The 18,202-nt window shown below is 49.6% G+C and overlaps 2 protein-coding genes across 2 annotated transcripts; one reads left to right on the top strand and one right to left on the bottom strand.

Moving 5' to 3' along the window:
* Positions 1-204: 204 nt before the first annotated feature.
* MTFR1L (mitochondrial fission regulator 1-like) lies at positions 205-12,147 on the top strand. The gene is made up of 7 exons (XM_014948692.1): positions 205-259; positions 428-551; positions 1,483-1,587; positions 2,478-2,587; positions 3,568-3,779; positions 6,744-7,056; positions 11,119-12,147. The coding sequence occupies exons 2-7, from the start codon at positions 537-539 to the stop codon at positions 11,222-11,224; spliced, it is 861 nt and encodes a 286-aa protein (XP_014804178.1). The 5' UTR covers positions 205-259; positions 428-536; the 3' UTR covers positions 11,225-12,147.
* A 114-nt stretch (positions 12,148-12,261) lies between these two features.
* Positions 12,262-17,317, bottom strand: LOC106891878 (aurora kinase A and ninein-interacting protein-like). The gene is made up of 3 exons (XM_014948691.1): positions 16,806-17,317; positions 14,260-15,082; positions 12,262-12,653 (listed from the first exon to the last, which is right to left on the bottom strand). The coding sequence occupies exons 1-3, from the start codon at positions 16,978-16,980 to the stop codon at positions 12,641-12,643; spliced, it is 1,011 nt and encodes a 336-aa protein (XP_014804177.1). The 5' UTR covers positions 16,981-17,317; the 3' UTR covers positions 12,262-12,640.
* Between the last annotated feature and the right edge of the window lie 885 nt (positions 17,318-18,202).

Below are 18,202 nucleotides of genomic sequence, written 5' to 3' on the forward strand. Positions count from 1 at the left end.
AGCGAGGCCCCGGCGGGGGGGGGAAGCGGTTCGGTGCCCGGTCGGTTGTAGCGGCGTTTCTTTAAACCCATCATCCCCCCCACCCTCGGCCTCCTGCAGTCCTTGCCTCCTCCGGGACGGGCGCTGGGGGGGTGGTACCGGTGGGGGCCGCCATTACGGCTCCACTTCCGGGGGTGAGGGCGGCGGAAGTGCCGGGGGCGGGTTCTACTTCCGGGGGATGGCGGCGGAGGGGAGGGCGGCGGGACCGAGCGCCCCTCAGGTACCGGGGGGGACACCGGGGCCGAGGGGAGCGGGGTAGGAACCGGCCGAGGGGTCACTGCTGCCCGCGGGGGTGTGGGGAGGAGGCTGGGTTGGACGCGGGGGGGGCCGCTCCGTGCGGACCGGCGGCCCCGGGGAGCGCCCGCAGCGACTGGGTTCTGTCCCGCAGTGAGAAGCGGCGGGGAGCGGTGGGGGAAGATGAGCCCGGGCCGCGGCTGTGGGAGCCCCAACACCCAGCGCTGAGCCCGCCCCGGCCGCCGCCAGAGCCAGAACCGGAGATGGCAGCGGAGTCGGTAAGTGGAACGGCGGAGGGAACGCCGCCCCCGCCGGCAGGAACCAGGCCCCTTCTCTCCCTCCCACCGGGGGCCCTTCTCTTCCACCCCCCCGGGGCCCCTTCGCTCCCTCCCGCCGTGGCCGGTAGCCAGAGGGCCGTCCCAACTCGGGAGGTTGATTTTTAAACACACACCAAGGCTTTGAGACCCGGCGTTGGGTGGGGATCACCCGGCTCCGGTGGTAAATTCGTTAACGGGTTTGTTGTGGAATGAGGAAAATGAGCCGGTGGGATCCCCGTTTGTGGCTGTGCAGAGTCCCTGCTGCCTCCTGTCACCAGAGCACGAGATGGCCATAAAACTGTCAGAGGGGAACGCGGTCAAAGGACAGGACTTCACCTTTTGAATCCATTTCAGAAGAACCCAGAGATCACTCAAACATCTGCTCTCTCTGAAAACCCCCAGCAGGGCTGATCCCATCGGCCCTCGGTTGGGACAGGCCTTTCATCCACTTGTCACTTTGCTGTCACCCAAAGAGACGTTCGTGGTCTTATCGGTGCCGCTTGTGTTACAGATCATGGGGAAATGAGAGTGTTCCTTTAAATGGGACTTTCTTCTGATTTAGTTTTTCTCCTGGGTCCTTCGTCTTACACTGTTTTCCTCCTTTTGGTGTGTTTTCATTTGGAGCTCAGTGTCCGTTACCAAGTGCTTTTGGTTTTCAGTCTTGAAAATACTACAGCTGTGTTTAAAATGCCCCTGAGTAACTCCCTGACTTTGTGTGTTCAGCCAAAACGCAGTGGTGTGGAATGAGGCCCTTAGTTCTTAGCGGGTTGCAATTAAAAGCATCACTCAATAAATAAAGAGGCAGAGAGCAGAGCTCTTGAGTAGATTGTATAGGACGATTTCCAAGGGCAACTAACTTGAAATATTAATTGTATCATATGACTTCTTGTAGACGATCCCCATCTGGCAGAACAAACCCCACGGCTCAGCGCGCAGCGTTGTCAGGAGGATCGGCTCAAACCTCCCCTTAAAACCCTGCCCCAGAGCAACCTTTGAGGTGAGCAGACTCAGAAGGGCTTTGGTGATGGCCAGTAGCAACCTGCTCTTCTGTCAGCCACGTGTGTCTGCAGAGCTGCATTCACAAAACTCACGTAGCAGGACAGTTAATTTTAAGATTTTTTTTTTTTTTAGATTTTTTTTTTTTAAATTGTGTTCTTGTAAATTGATTACTGACAGCTTGAGGAAAATCCCTGCTCAAGCAGTGTCCGTGGGCTGGGTCAGGAAGCTGGAGGGGACAGAAACACGGAGTTGTGGAACCAGCCCTTTGTTGCGTGACCTCCAGCCCTCCGGGGCCGTGTTTCCTAAACAGTAAACCAGGGTTTATGGAAAGGTTTTCTGTCACTGTTTAAGCTCAAGGGCAGCGCTGGGACGTGCAGTGTGGCACGTGGCCTTGGCAGCATGAAGCTGTATCAGGTGTCCCTCTGCTGCTGGGTGTCACGGAGCACGGCAACACGTGCCAAAGCCGACACGTTTGGCTGCGTTTCCGTGACAGATCCAGCCACCCAGCCGTGCGGAGGAGAGAGGCTGTGACAGCCCCTGCAGCACATCTGGGAGACATCTGCAGGGTAGAGAGGCTCTGCAGAGAGATCTCGACAGGCTGGATCGATGGGCTGAGACCAATGGGATGAGGTTCAACAAGGCCAAGTGCCAGGTCCTGCACTTGGGTCACACCAACCTCAGGCAGCGCTACAGGCTGGGGGCAGAATGGCTGGAGCTGCCTGGCAGAAAAGGACCTGGGGGTGTTGGTCCACTGTCGGCTGAACATGAGCCAGCAGTGTGCCCAGGTGGGCAAGCAGGAGACAGGACCAGCGTCTCCTTAATGGAACTCTTTTCTCCTTAGGAGGAGACAGGACCAGTGTCTCCTTAATGGAACTCTTTTCTCCTTAGGTCCTACCAAATGTTTCGGAGCTGTATTTAAATGACGTCCCTCCAGTGCCCACCCTGGCAGACATCGTGTGGATAGCAGCAGATGATGAAGAAACATATGCCAGAGTCAGGTTGGTTTCCTCTGTCTCCGCTGCTCCTTGTGTTTATCCACTGGTTTATTTACCTGATCCGGTGCCAGTTGAAAGACATTTTCCACAAGAGACAGGAAAAAGAAAATTGGGCAAAGGACTCTGGGAGGAATTCCTGTAGGAAGTGCTAAGAGCTCGTGCTGTGTTTTCCTCACCGAAGGATCTGTAATCCCCTGATCTGTGGTGTTTTCTGGTTCAAAAGCTGAAGAGTTGAGTTCTCCTGGGGTTGAAGTGCTGTGTCCCCAGGACTTTGGCTCTGGGGAGGTGAACTTTTGTCCTTCCTGATCCGGTGCCAGTTGAAAGACATTTTCCACAAGAGACAGGAAAAAGAAAATTGGGCAAAGGACTCTGGGAGGAATTCCTGTAGGAAGTGCTAAGAGCTCGTGCCATGTTTTCCTCACTGAAGGGTCTGTGCAGAGTAATCCCCTGATCCGTGGTGTTTTCTGGTTCAAAAGTTGAAGAGTTGAGTTCTCCTGGGATTGAAGTGCTGCGTCCCCAGGAGTTTGGCTCTGGGGAGGTGAACTTTTGTCCTTAAAGCTGGGCGATAGTAATAGGTACCTTGTGAAAGATAAATCAGACTTTGAAATAGAGGCAAAAGTTAATGGATAAGTGACATTTCCTATGTGCACCCAGCCCAGCATGGAGGCACAGCCACCAGGAGAGAAGTGACTTGGAACCACGTGAGCACCCCCGGGCTTTTGTCCCTGTGTCCTCTCACCACATCTTGTGCTGCTGGGTCGTGATTTCTGTGACAGGTTTTCTATTCCTTGTCACGTAGAGAGAGCACATACAGCAGCACAGCACAACTATACGGTGGTCCATAGAGTGGCACAGACAGACAGTGGCTTATTTCATGGTGTTGAAGTCTTCTGCTGTCCCAGGGTGGAGCATTGCCAAGTGTTTTTGTCACAGAGGGGTCTGGGCCTTGTAAGTGACCAACAGGGTGTTTTTTTTCCCTGTAGAAGTGACACTCGCCCGCTGAAGCACAAGTGGAAGCCGAGTCCCTTCACTGTCATACAGCGAAACGCTTCGGTGCCCAACCTGAGGAAGCAGGAGGAGAAGCTGCTGGCCTTGAAGAAACCTGGTTTACCAGCCCTGAGCCGAACAACGGAGCTGCAGGACGAGCTGAGTCACCTCCGGAGTCAGATCGCGAAAATAGTGGCTGCAGAGTCAGGTAGGAATATTTTCACAGATTCCAGCTTCGCTTTGTTTCACGAGAAGGGCTGAGTTAATTAACCCTGTCGTTTCCTCCCTGCAAACCAGACTCCTGTTGTGTTTCCAGCAGAGCTGTGGCTCCTGTTGCTGGGATGCCATCTGTGGTGTCTGCTCAGTGCAGGTTCTGTGGTCAGGTGTTTGCATCTGTGTCACTGGAGGGTTCCAGCTTCTTATAAAGAAATATCAAGTCCTGTTTGTGACCCCATTTGATCTGGAGGCCAACTTGTCTCAAACACCTTGTCTCATGAAAATATTGATGTATTCTTGCCATTTCTGCCCCACATTGGCCATGAGCACGAGGGTTATGTCTGATTTGGGGAGAAGTGAGAATTAGTGTTTGTTTCTGGTGAGAAAATGCCAGTGCTGCTTCTGTAGCAAATGAGGTATTTGGGGAAAAGCCTGAACCGATTTATTTATTTCCTTTAGTAAATTTGTGTGCAACTAAAAGCCATGTTTTAGCCACAAAACTGAACTGTGAGGAAAGAGTTTTTCTCCTTCTTTCATGGCGTTTCCTGTATTCTCAGCTCTGGAAATGTGACAATATTTGGTAGGATCCAAATCCCAGTGGTTCTACAAGTCATCCTAAAACAGTGGCTGGTTTAGAGTGTGGAATCTGGGAAGAGAGAAGTGCCTTGGTATCTATTTATGGAGTTCTCAGAAGGCAGAGCAGCTGATCTCCCAACTCAAAAACATTGAACAGTTTTGCAAACTAAAGGAATTTAGTCCTCCTTGAAGAGAGTTTTTCTTAAAAGCTGCATTTCTTTTATGCAGAATACTTTTGCCAATAACAAAGGGGCCAGCTGTGTGGTGGCTGCTTCCCAGAGGAAATGAAGGACCTACCATTCTTCCCATTACTTAAAAACAACCAACCCAAACAGGGTTGTGCCACACTCGAGATGATATCAGGCGGGTTAATTCCTGTTTATGATGGGTAATGGCAGCTGATGAAACCTTCCTTATCTTACATCTTGCAAATCCCTTTTTAATTCCCCAATTGCCGCTCTGCGCCGGAGTGAGCGCACGAGACCAGATCTCTTGTGATCTGCTGAAGATGATGTGATCATCTAATTGTTGTAGCCCCAAGGGACCTGTGGCTTTAATGACTGCTTATATTTAGTCCAGCTTTCCACGCACTTCAACGTGAAGCAGAGTTGAGGTGTTTGATTCAGTTGAAATTCTGGTTTCTACAGGGGAGACTTGGGCTTCTTTTTCACTTCTGTGCCATGGTCGGTGGACTCGTAAGAATCTATTTGATATCGATAGTGTAAATGCCACCACGTGAGAATATATGTGATGGTTTTAGTGTGTGAAGTTGTATTTGGATGAGAGATTTCTTCACTTCCATGGTAAAATGCACGTGGTGGTGTTTCTTGTCCCCTTTGGTCCTGTCACAGAGCACAGGACCCCGTGTGCTGCTGGAAATGAACCCTCTTGGAGGATGAGGGAGCCACGTTACCCTCAACTCTGCAGGGAAAAAGCATAAAACAAGGCATCACAGATGTCCCCTTCAGAGAGGCTGCGTGTGTCCTCTTTCTTCTTCATCCAAAATGAGAGGAACAACCAAATTGCAATAAAGAGCAGGGGAATTTCTGTGATTTTTTTTCTTATTTTTCCTTCTAAGTGTTGTCTCGGCTCTAGAGCTGCTCAGGCTGACTGGGGAATTTCTGTGATTTTTTTCTTATTGTTGTCTCGGCTCTAGAGCTGCTCAGGCTGCGTGCTGGAAAAGTCCTCTTTAATTCAAGGAGAGTAATAATGAAGAAAATTAGAGGTCCAGATGGGAGAAAAATGATTTAATCATTTAATACCTTTTTCTCTCCCTCTCTGCTGAGCAGAGTGCCTGGTTGTTATCAGCTGGCATTTGGGAACAATTCCTATTGACTTCCCGGCCCCTGAGTCAATACCCGGGAGCTGTGATTTAGGGCCTGGCTGGAGCTCGGTCCTCTGATGGAGGAGATAACCATTTAGCAGGCTTATTTTGGAAAGATTGATGTCAAAAAAAGAAATATTGTGCAATCTGCTTTATTATATACCGTTAGAGAAATCCCTTAATTGGAAATTGATAACTATCTACAAGTTTACTCATGAGGCCAAGGGCATTAGTGCTTTAAGGTAGAGTTTGTTTTCAATACAGGAAGGTTTTTTCAAGGAGATGTGGACCTCTCCTTGGTTTGTTGGTTGTTTTACCCTGGAAATATCTAACTCATTTTAATTTAATAACACTCAGAATTTATGTAGCTGTTCTTACCCTCCCTGCAGTTTAAAGCACGAACAAATAAATCCCATCTTCCCTGTGGAATAGGTGGGTGCTGTTGTCACTGTTGTCATTTCCAGATGGTGATACTTTGCAGAACAGGTCAGGATGCTGCAGTCACAGGGGGAATTGCTGTCACCTGGTGTAAAATACTGGAGCTCCCAAACCTGCTCTGCATCCTCACTGGGAGTAGTGGGCATGGGGGAAGGAGCCCGAAAGGAAAAGGCAAACAGTTCTCAGGGAGATGAAGAGAAAGAGGAGAAAAGACAATTAAGAATTGACATTTTGACACAAGCTCCGTCACCCTGAGCAGCAGCTAAATCTCTCTTCTTCCACTTCTTATGTGTAAAAGCTGAAAAAATAAACATTGCCTGATTTCTGCAGGTGTTTGAGCTGGAGGGGTGATACGGTGATGGGCGCGACAGGAATGGGGACACGTTAGGGGTTGGTGGGATAAAAGGTACTGGAGAAGGTCCTGTGGTGCAGCCTGGTGTTGTAGGAAACAGGGTGGACGTAGAGGGTGACAGAAAATATGATGAATTTGTTTTCTTAGAGTGAGGGGGAGGGTGGCTTATGATGCCTCTTGATTCCTATTCTCTTGTTTTGGGGGAAAAAAATACCTACCTGGTTTGGTATTAGCTTATCTATCCACCTTATTGTTTTCTTTTCCAGCTTCTGCTTCGTTAACACCAGATCTATTATCTCCAGGAAGTTCAAATGCATCTTCTCCTTTACCTTGTTTCGGACCCTCTTTCCAATCTACAACTTCCTTTGTCATCAGCGATATCACGGAGGAGGAGGCAGAACTGGAAAGCCCCGACCTGCCCTCGGTCTCCCTGCTCTGTTCTGCCGCCTCCGAGTGCTGCAAACCAGAACCAAAGGATCCTGAGGAGGAAGACTCCGTGTCCCTCTCGAAGGCCAGCAGTTTTGCCGACATGATGGGCATTCTCAAAGACATTCATAGGATGAAGCAGAGCAAAGACTTGTAAGTGCTTCCCTAATTTTATTTTATCTGGTTCCTTTTGTTGGTCAAATCATTGGAGATGGCATTCACTGCTTGTTGATTCTGCTCTATTTTCATGCTTCACAGCGGGGAAATACCTGTTTATAGCAGAATTTGCATTTATGGGTTGGTTTTTTCTTTAATGCTGACTTATCTGCCTGGATAGAAAGCAATGGAGGGGCACTTAAACCAATTAAGCACCACGTTTGGCTGCTTCAAATCGTTCACCTGAAAAAAAGAAAAAAGCCAGATGAAAACCAGTTTGCCCAGATGAAAACCAGAACCGTGTTACTGGTGACCATCAGAGGGCCAAGGCTGCTCCCTCTGCTTGCACTGGTTCCAGGTGCTGGGATGGTTCTGCAGAGCCAAGGGGTCAGGAAGCTCAGCAGCGTTTTCCACACGCGGCACGTGCAGGAATTAACAGGCAGAGCTTCTCAGCTTCTCAGCTTTTGCATCCGAGCGTGGGCAGAGTGAGTTTTCACTTGTCTCCTGATGAGTTTACACATTGATCACAAGAAGGGCCTCAAGCTGCTGCCACTCCAGCTGCTGCCAGGATTCTGCCCAGCAGATAAAGTAGTTTCTTTAATCTTAGCTGCGCTGCCTTCGCTTTTACATGTGAAATCACAGCCATACACTTCAGTTCCCACATTTTTTCCAGCCAGAAGATCTACCCAGCCATTATGTTGTGTGAGTTAAGATTCCTGGCCAAAAATAGCATGTTGTGTGATGGCTGTTCACGATTTCTATGCCAAATTCAGTTTAAAAGAAATCAAATTCTTAGCACTGAAAAAATTACAGAGTCAAGTGAGAGAAATCTGTTCAGGTTGTACCCAGCCTGAATTCACAGAACTCACAGAACTCACACAGCATCCCCTTGTGCTCCTCTTTTCCTAAGTGTTAAATATTACTCAAAGCTTTAAAAGCTCACTTGTTTTATCTAACCCCCTAGAATCTTTCTTGATGGTGAGTAGAATTCATGCACCAGGGATTAATTGTTCCTCCTCTTTCTTCCTGTCTGTTGCAAAGCAGTGCTTTGGGCACCCAAAATTCTGAATTATTAGTCAATGGGAGGGAGGATTCTCCGCTGCTGTGTGTGACTGGGCCACGTTGGCCCAGCAGAGGTTTGGGTTTGGCTGTAGGTAACTTGTCTGTGCCACTCCAGTGCTCATTTGGTGGCTCTTTTAAATCCAGAAGAGTTTGCAGATGCTTCACGTTGTGACACGCAACGTTTTAATCTTATCAGAAAGGTGTGTGCCTCTGGGACTCAGCATTCACATGGTACAATGTAATTATCAATCTTTTAATTAGTGCAGACCGGTATGTCAGCCTTCTGTGGAAGCAGACTTTGCAGAGTAAGAAAACTGCCACCATCTCTGCCAGATGAAGACAGAGAAATGTGTGTTATTCAGGGGGGGGGAGAATTTATACAAATACAGACTCCGGTAGGGAGAGCTGAGGCATTTCTTACCCCCTGCCTGGATTTGCCAGCGAGGCTCCTGGCAGCCCGGGCACAATCACGAGGAGCCTGGTGCTGACAGGGGGAGGCTGTTTGGAAAGTCTTGGAGGAGGCCTGGAGCAGATCCACAAGGGAGAGGCAAAAATGTGACTTGTGTGTGTGTGTGTTCATTAGCCACAGCCCAGGCCAGGGGCTGGGTGGTTGGCGGTTGTTAGACTGATACTGGGATAATCCACTCTATCACCCCCTGTGTCTGGTAGTTGTGGGGTGCACAAGTGTGTCCCCAGCAGCTGTGTAGCTCAGCCTGGAGGTGACAGGGACTGTTGTGATATAACAGGGTCACAATTCGACTTCAGTTTCCTTGAGGGAATGTCTGAGACCAGCAGGTGATGGGTGATGGTGTCTGATCTCCCTTATCCTGGTGAGCTGAGTGGGAGGGAGGGGGGCGTTGTGCTCAAGGTGGGATTTACCAACAGCGCTGATTTGGAACATCTTAGGAGATGGAGGAGAGAGAGGATTTTGTACTGGGGAGTTCCTGCAGGAGGGAGAGCTGCCAAATCCCTCCTCGCTGGGGCACAGCGGGCAAAGGAACTGAACCACTGGGACCCCTTTCTCCCCTGTGATGGCTCAACTGGGTGATGCTGCTGCTGCTTCCATCAGGGCCAGGAACACTGGAACAGAAAAGCTGGAGGCTCTTTCTTCCTACAGCTGAACCGTTTTCCTCTCATCTCTTTTTCTATCTCAGCCTCTCTTGCCTCCTACAGGCAACAGTGATGGTTTAGGACACGGTTATTACAGCTTAATTAAAGCCGTTTGAAGAATCACAGGTAACTGAGAAAAAAAATCAAATTAAATACACCATGGATGTTCATTAATTGATGAGCTTTAATTCCTAGACACCATCCTGCAGGGTCCCTGCAGGGTTATGAGCAGCCTGTGCTAGAAGCTGCTGGTGTTGCGTTGTGGTGGTGTCCGTGTGCTGCTTAAAAGGATCATGTCCTCTTTAAGTGGATGAAGGTACCAAACGATGCTTAAGGAGATAATTACTTAGGTGCTTTCTCTGATGTTCCTGTTTAGGACTTGGTGCTTAAACACAACCTTGGAAGCTTCAGGGATGAGTGGGAAGCGCTTGCAGGAATGTGTGTGTGTCCGTGATTGTGAACTAGTGTCTGTGGTGGCTTCTGTGGGGGGAACAGCCGAGGGCTGTGCCCGTGGAGGGGGGACAGGGAGCATGAGGAGCTGCTTGGACTGTGAGTACTCCTTTATTTGTGAGTATTGTTGGTGTGGAACAGCTTGATCTTTCCATGATTGTCCTTGGAGTGGCTGTAAAGACACAGGTTGAGTGCTGGGGCTCCGTGGTGCTGGGGCTCCATGGTGCTGGTGGTCGTGCCCGGCTGTAGGACATTGTACCCTTTGGTAGAAGAGGTTGCTGGTCTCACCCCAGTCTGGGTTCTCTGTCTCTTCACTCATCCCAGGAGAGCTTTTCCAGGTGATGGGCACAGCTCGAGGCTGTGTCGGCGCTGTCTCTCCTCATTGCTGTCACTGTCACTGTCACCTCCTCCTCGGGCTGCCTCGGTTCCCCCCGTCCCTCTCCGGAGGCAGCTGAGGACACGGGGTTCACCCTGGTGGAAGGAGGGGTCTGGGGAGGGCTCTAGACCTTGTGCCCTGTGCTCTCTCTGCACCTTTTTCTGAAGGAACAGTTCTGTCTGAAATCAAGGGCGTGATTCTGGCTACAAAATCAGCTTTTATGCAACTGGAAATTAATAACTTGGATCATACATGTGAGACGGCGCTGAGGGGAACCTGGAGCAGCTTCCACTAAAAGCCTTCGCTGTTCATTTTTGAACTAAGCCCCTCCTGAGCACACATGGAAATACTTTGCAGGGGATTTTTTCATTTAGGAATGTTTAAAACACCCATAATATTTTCTGACCAAGGGAGGATTTCAGCTATTTTAAAAAAAAAAATATAAAGGTTAAGCTCTGAAGTTATTATTGCAGGTTCTAAACAAAACCTCAGTGAGCAATTCATGAGACGTGAGGAAAAAGAACCAGGTTTTGGCTTCTTGTAAAATAAGCTCATTAACACTTCCAATAACGAGCTGCTTGTCTGAACCTGTTCAAAGAGGCAGGGGCTTTGGTGACTGAAAGCTACAGAAAAACTGAAAGAAAAACTCAAGAGCAGTAGCAAAGCGGAGGGAAATCCGTATCAGCCCTCCCTTTAAAACACCTGTAATTCCCTGTATTTAAATATGAATATATATATGAAAGCATATACCCATTGTATGGCAAAATTAATGAAAAATGAGTTCTAGGACTTCGACTCAAACACTTGGAGGGTTACATTGAGGGGATGTAGGCTGGAAATCACTTGTGAATTTTATTTACTCACCTGTTACTAACAAAGGGCTGAATTTTTAGCTACTTTTTGTTGGTTTGTGTGGTTCTCACACCTCCATTTGTGACAAAAGCCGACTGAAAAGGCTGCAGGAGAACCTCTAGAAGGCTGTAACCAGGCTGTGAGCCAGGGGCTCCTAAACACTTCTCTTCACTAATTCTCTGTGTTTTTGTCTCCCTCCTCCCTCGTAGAAACCGAACTTCGATGAAGGAGGAGGACCCGGCCGTCCTTATAGCAGAAGTTCTGAGAAGAAAGTTTGCCCTCAAGGATGAGGATCTGGCCATGAAGGAGAAATGATGTTACTGTCATTAAACTCTGTAAGCAAAAGTGTTACGCACCCAAAATTTCCTCCACAGTAGCTGCCTTCCTAAGGATTGAGCCTTTTGCCTCTTTTAATTAGAAATGGTTTCTGCACTGGACACTTCCTTAGCAAAGACCCTACGGATTTGATGTGTTTTCCATGTATTGTTATATTTAAAAGAGGAAAAAAAAAAAAAAAACTTTTTAAGAAGATGGAAATTGTTTTCCACCTGTATTTTGATGTTGATTATTGATAAGGATCTTCTGACGAGTGCAATGAGTGTTGCTGGAGGACGTTCTTTCTACCTACGATTTTCCTTAAGTTCAAATTAAGCATTAACTTCTAACGGCCTCGTTAGGATATAACCAGTTACCACTTCCAGTATCGAGGGATGTCGAACATCCGCTTCTCTGTTCTGAGCACGGTACAGAGCTACTGAGAATAAGCTAATTAATTAACGCTTCCTCATCTGCAGTGGTTGGGAGGTTGTTGGATCACGGTGGTAAAAGGCGTCTTCCCCCCTGACTCCCTCAGACCCGACGTGGTCGATGATCAAATCTGGAGGATTCTGGCTGCTTTTAGCGCGTCCCGGGTACTTCTTCACTCACAAATGATCCCCACAGTTGCATGACAGAATGGCCCCGATTTCTTGCCAGTAATTTAATGTTTCATTAATAGTCCTCGTATTCAGATAATGTATTTTATTTAGCCTTCAAAAGGTCTATTTATTGAACCACCCATGCTAGGAACCCAGCACCCACCCCAGCGAAGGGAAGAAGGACCTTGGCACCGGCCGCAGTTCTCACTGACTGAAGAGGTTTCCTTCAGCTACACGTCCTCTGCAATGTTCCTCATGGCTGTATTTAAAGTATGTTTGGTTTTTTTTTTTTCCTTTATATAAAATGGAGCCTTAATAAGACAGTGGTTGTCCTTGAGATTGTTGGTGGTTGTCCTTGCAGCGTCCAAGCGTGTCAGCAGCGGGGTTCTGGGGAGGGTGGGGGCATTTCAGCTGCTGCTGGTGCTGCAAATGAACACGCTCAATGCCAAGGATTTTCTTAATCCTCCAGGCCCTCAGCCCTTGAAAAAAATTAAAGTCACCCCCCCACCTTAGAGCAGAGGCTTGTGTTGCCTCTGGCCACCCATCAGAAACAGCATTTACAACTTAATCAGCTTTACAGGGAGTTGTTGCAGCTCTCCCCCCCTCGGGAGCACACCAAGAGCCTCTGGATGGTACCATCAGCCTCTCTGTGTCCCAAAAAGGCTGCTCTGTGTAACGCTGTGGTGGGGATACACCTGCCTGTGGAGAAGGGGTCCCTGGGTGTAAGGGTGTAGCAGCAGGTCACTCCTGGCCTATGACACAGCTCCACTTTGGTCCACAGTAAATGCTGGCCCCAGGGAAGAGTAAAGACAGCTTAATGGCAACACCTGCAGTGTTGAAGACATAGTTAAGAAAAAAAAAAACAACAAAAAAACCAAAACAGTAGAAACCCAGGCTGTTGCTGCTGCCAAAGCAGCTGTTCTGGAGTGTGGTCATGGTCACAGAGGGACACAGAGGGTTTTTGAGCAGCTGGTCCCACACCTCAGGGACAGACACAACCTAAAGCCCCGTCTGAAACGCTGCATGTCCCACAGCAGGGGATGATGTTGAACGAGCTGCACCGCAGCGAAGGGGGAGCTCCACTGCCATTATTAGTGAGATAAACCAGTACTGACCAGTCCTTACTGGGGCCCACAGAGCTTAGAAACCCAGGCTGTTGCTGCTGCCAAAGCAGCTGTTCTGGAGTGTGGTCATGGTCACAGAGGGACACAGAGGGTTTTTGAGCAGCTGGTCCCACACCTCAGGGACAGACACAACCTAAAGCCCCGTCTGAAACGCTGCATGTCCCACAGCAGGGGATGATGTTGAACGAGCTGCACCGCAGCGAAGGGGGAGCTCCACTGCCATTATTAGTGAGATAAACCAGTACTGACCAGTCCTTACTGGGGCCCACAGAGCTCTTCACCTCACTTGGGGCCAGACTGACAGACCCACCCTGGGGCTGTGACCCCCCCTGGGCACACCCCACTCCAGCCACAGGCCACCCCTGCCTGTCTGGCTTTAGACTTACCCCCAACAGACACACTGTGACAACTCCTCCTGTGATTCTTACTGTCTCACACCCCAGATGTCACCTACAAGGGGCTGGCACAACTGCAGTCCAGAACTGAGCCTAGAAAAACCTTTCAATTCAGACTTCCAGCACCCTAAGACAGATTAACAGCGGGCTTTCAGGCTAAACAGAACCCTGACACACACAAACAGCGGGCAGTACTAACACCTGTCTCACACCCCAGATGTCACCTACAAGGGGCTGGCACAACTGCAGTCCAGAACTGAGCCTAGAAAAACCTTTCAATTCAGACTTCCAGCACCCTAAGACAGATTAACAGCGGGCTTTCAGGCTGTACAGAACCATGACACACACAAACAGCGGGCAGTACTAACGCCAGAGCTTGGCCACAGGGGCCATAATCACCATTGAACCAGTCAGACCACTATAAACTGACTCCTTCAATATTGAATTTTTATTAACATCAACATTTCTGAGAACAAAAGAGGTCCTGCTCGTTGCGTGGGTCTACTACTGGCCAGCCCATATAGACATAAATAATGGGTACACTTACTCATACTAAAAAAATGCTTTCCTGAGGCTTCACAAGAGGTCGTTACGTGACCTGTTGGTCACGTAACGACCTCTTGTGAAGCCTCAGGCCAGAGCTTGGCCACAGGGGCCATAATCACCATTGAACCAGTCAGACCACTATAAACTGACTCCTTCAATATTGAATTTTTATTAACATCAACATTTCTGAGAACAAAAGAGGTCCTGCTCGTTGCGTGGGTCTACTACTGGCCAGCCCATATAGACATAAATAATGGGTACACTTACTCATACTAAAAAAATGCTTTCCTGAGGCTTCACAAGAGGTCGTTACGGGACCTGTTGGTCACGTAACGACCTCTTGTGAAGCCTCAGGAAAGGTCACTTACCAGTGTTTAATCACTCTGTTCCCTTCTGAATCCTGTGTGAACAGTAAATCGTAGCATGTGTCCAACTTGTGCTCCTCAGCTTCGCTCAAGCTCCCGTTGCCGGAGCAGCCCTTGGAGGGGGATGGAAGGGTCTGGGCACGGTGAGCGATCACCCTGTTCCCCTGGGAGTCCTGGGTGAAGAGCTCCCTGCAGGGACTGCCCCGTCCCTCCTGGGCTGATCCAGCCCCCACGTTGTGGTTGCGTTCTCTCAGGGGCTGCGCTCTGGCCGATCTCTGGGGAGAGGGATAAAAGCCAGCAGCACAGGTGCTGTCTCTCCTCAGAGTAGGATTTGTATTCTCAGTCTCAGTGAAATCAGTGAAAGAATTAATGCTACTCGATGGGTGTGGTTTCTTCTTCTCGTTTGCACCGAGTCTGGGTTGGAAATCGAGTCCAATTGTCTCCTCTGGGAGCAGCCTCCCCCCTCGTTTGCTGCTCACCGAAACTGTTTCTCCAGCAAATAAATCAGATGCGTTTCTGTGAGCGATGATGCGGTTGCCCTCCGAGTCCTGGGTGAAGCTGAAGAAGCAGGAATCCTCTCCCACCCCACAGGAGGCTTCGCTCGTGCCACAGGACTCCCCTTCTAACACCGAAGAGTCCGGCAAAGGGGACGGAGCAGGACACCGCGGCGCAGCCCGCGCCGTCCCCACCTCGGTGCTGAACGATTCCTTACGGCCTTCCTCCATCTGCGGCAAAGCCAAGATCTTCACAGGGGAAGCAGCCAAAGAAATACCTTTTTCTTTACATTTTGGGATGAAAGGAGACAGCCTGGAGTTTTCTTTATCATCTGAAAACAAGAGGGAATTGGTTAAAGCCAGAGCTGGCACACACATTTCTCAGGGTTAGTCACTCCCCCACAGCACCGTTCCTTGGGGCTTGACTCAGAGCTGCCCCTTCTCCGCTCCGTGGAGCAGTGACAGCCTGTCCCACACCAGCTGCGCTGCCACTGCCTCAAAGACCTCTCTCTGTTCAGCCAGGGCCACGATGGAACAGCAGCCTAAAACCTGGAGCAGTTCAAAAAAGTACAGTTCCCTCCCGTGAGACGCAAGAGCCGCATCTCCAGCTGCACCGGTCTTGGCTTCTCTGCCTTCCTCCTCTCAGCCATCCAGGCCCTTCACCTGAGACCTTCCCTTTAAAAGCAGCAGCTCAAAAGTTACCAAAAAAACCCACCCAAACCACAAAATCCCACAGTGAAACTTCTACATCTCACATTCATTGCCTGATGAAGGCATCACGTCCCCGCATTTGCTTCTGAAACCATTTATTATAAAAACCTAATATAACATCTCAATAAAATAGAGCTCATCCTCTATTCAGCATATGCTAAAAGGACAAAAATACAAATAAGAAATACTCTACATCTTAAATCCCCCAGACCTGTGACAAACAGCAGCGTTCAGTGAATCCAAACACACACAGCGACCAAGCGAGTGCAATCAATCGAGGGAATCACATGAAAAAGGAGAAAGCACACAACACATTCAAAAGGAGCAGCAATAACAAATCCAAAGAAAAAAAACTGTCAATGGCCCTGTCACAACATAAAAATTGTCAAATAATTAAATTGTACAATTTATGCGATGCCTCCCCTCATCTGCTGATTGCTGAACTAGGTTAATGTTGATGAATTAGCTGTGACACAACTCACAACACACAAACAGCTACACAATCCCACACTCCTGGCTCCCATACTCATTTAATTTCTCTTCATATTCATTAATTTGAGACCCACAGACAAATTCCAGTTTCCTGTATTCCAGAGCACAAAAGCAGCCTCACAGGCGCAGAGGTGGTGAGCTGGCTTAATTAGCTGAAATATTCCAGTTCCCTTGTGATTCCTTCATCTGGTTCAGTTTGGATTAAACACTGCATTCCTCAGAAAAGCCTTTGTCCAACCCCGTCACAAAAAGCTTTCCCCCCACACCTCCCGCTGACTCCCCTTCCAGGGGGGTTGTTTGAATCAAGTAACATTAATTTTCACTTCCAATAATAATTCCAAAGGGTGTTTAATTGACAACGTAGAGCTGTTATCGTTTGGAACAAACCCGGCAGGGAACGCCCTGCTCCTGCCCAGACCCACCCTGCCCCTGCCCAAGCAGCATTCCCAACTGGATTGTCCTTTATGGGATGCCATCAGGTGACCCAGAACTGGGTGTTTTGCCACCTGGACGGTTTCTATCAGTGCTTGGGCTGGGTCAGGCTTCCCAAAATCCCTCTGAAAACTCCACTTCTGCAGGGAGTAAAGCCCCGTGCGTTATTTAGAGCTCAGATTGCTCTGCAGTGAAGGCTGGCTGTGACCGCTGTCACTCACACTTTAGCCTAACACTAAAAGGTGCCTGCACTTAGATCAACCATCACAATAAAATTATTTCTGGGAATTCAAGCCTTTAACCTTCACCCTCATCACTAGAAAAGGTACTTTTTCTGCCTAATAAAGCTGACAAGGACCAAAGCGAGGTGATTTCCTATTACTGCCTGAAAATACTTTCCTGCAGGGTGGTTGGTGGTACCTGTCTGGGAGCTGAAGAAGGCAGAGATGGTGGTTTGCTTGGTGCGTGGCTGAGAGGATCTTGTCTGTGTGAAAGTGACCGAGGCCTGTTTCCTTTCCAGAACTCGACGAGATGCTTTCGACTTGGCTACCAGAGCCTGGGTAGGGAAAGAAACAAGTGGAAAATGAAGATACATCGTTAAAAACAATTCTACCTTTCTTCCAGTGTCATGGCGCAGTTCCTGCCTCTCTTAATGCTTCAGCTCTCCCTGTGACACCATCGAGCTGGGAAGGGGCCCATGGAGGTCACTTTGTCCGCCCCCTCCTCGGGCAGGGTGACCCTGAGCAGGAGGCTCAGGCCCAAGGCCATTGATTGTCCCTGTGTCCTGCTGCCTCTAAGCTCTGCGAATCCCATCCTGCCCCTCTGGCACCTCTTGAAATACCCCTGGATGGCACCCAGCCATAGAACCACAGGACGAGGTTGGAAGGGACCAGATCATCGAGTCCAACCATCAACCTAACGATGAGGAAGCCACCACTAACCCATGTCCCTCAGCACCAGGCCCACCCGTCCTTCAAACACCTCCAGGGACGGTGATTTCGCCAGCAGTGTGCCCAGGTGGCCAAGAAAGCCAACAGCATCCTGGCCTGTGTCAGGAACAGCGTGGCGAGTAGGGCCCGAGAGGTGATTGTCTTCCCGTACTGGGCACTAGTGAGGCCTCACCTTGAGTACTGTGTCCAGTTTTGGGCCCCTTACCATAAAAAAGACATTGAGGTGCTGGAGCGGGTCCAGAGAAGGGCAACAAAGCTGGTGAGGGGTCTGGAGCACAAGTCTTATGAGGAGAGGCTGAGGGAGCTGGGGGTGTTCAGCCTGGAGAAGAGGAGGCTGAGGGGAGACCTTATTGCTCTCTCCAACTCCCTGAAAGGAGGGTGGAGAGAGATGGGGGTCGGTCTCTTTTCTCAAGTCCCAGGCGACAGGACAAGAGGAAATGGCCTCAAGTTGCACCAGGGGAGGTTCAGGCTGGAGATTAGGAAGAATTTTGTCACGGAAAGGGTTCTCAGCCATTGGACTGGGCTGCCCAGGGAGGTGGTGGAGGCCCCATCCCTGGAGGTGTTTGAAGGACGGGTGGGCCTGGCGCTGAGGGACATGGGTTAGTGGTGGGTTCCTCATCGTTAGGTTGATGGTTGGACTCGATGATCTGGTCCCTTCCAACCTAGAAGATTCTGTGATTCCACCCCTTCCCCGGGCAGCCCGCTTGATAACCCTTTTGAGGAAGAAATTTTTCCTAATATCCAACCTAAACCTCCCAACTCGCCGCCAGCCCCTTCTGGCCCACACCACCGCGCAACCCCGCACCCCGGGGACCCACACGGGGGCCTGGGCACTCCCCGGCCGGCCCCAGGCCCCCCCCCCCCCCC

The sequence above is a fragment of the Calidris pugnax genome, unplaced genomic scaffold (assembly GCF_001431845.1).
Source record: "Calidris pugnax isolate Ruff unplaced genomic scaffold, ASM143184v1 scaffold162, whole genome shotgun sequence".
Lineage (NCBI taxonomy): Eukaryota > Metazoa > Chordata > Aves > Charadriiformes > Scolopacidae > Calidris > Calidris pugnax.

What these genes read in the sequence shown, in the direction of transcription:
- MTFR1L (XM_014948692.1), top strand. An exon ending in GCCCCAGAGCAACCTTTGAG is followed by an intron (nt 1,588 to 2,477) that starts GTGAGCAGACTC and finishes TTTTCTCCTTAG; the next exon opens with GTCCTACCAAATGTTTCGGA. An exon ending in AATAGTGGCTGCAGAGTCAG is followed by an intron (nt 3,780 to 6,743) that starts GTAGGAATATTT and finishes TTTCTTTTCCAG; the next exon opens with CTTCTGCTTCGTTAACACCA.
- LOC106891878 (XM_014948691.1), bottom strand. Translation starts at nt 16,980, where the DNA reads ATGTATCTTCATTTTCCACTTGTTTCTTTCCCTACCCAGGCTCTGGTA. An exon ending in CTTCTTCAGCTCCCAGACAG is followed by an intron (nt 15,083 to 16,805) that starts GTACCACCAACC and finishes TCTTGTTTTCAG; the next exon opens with ATGATAAAGAAAACTCCAGG.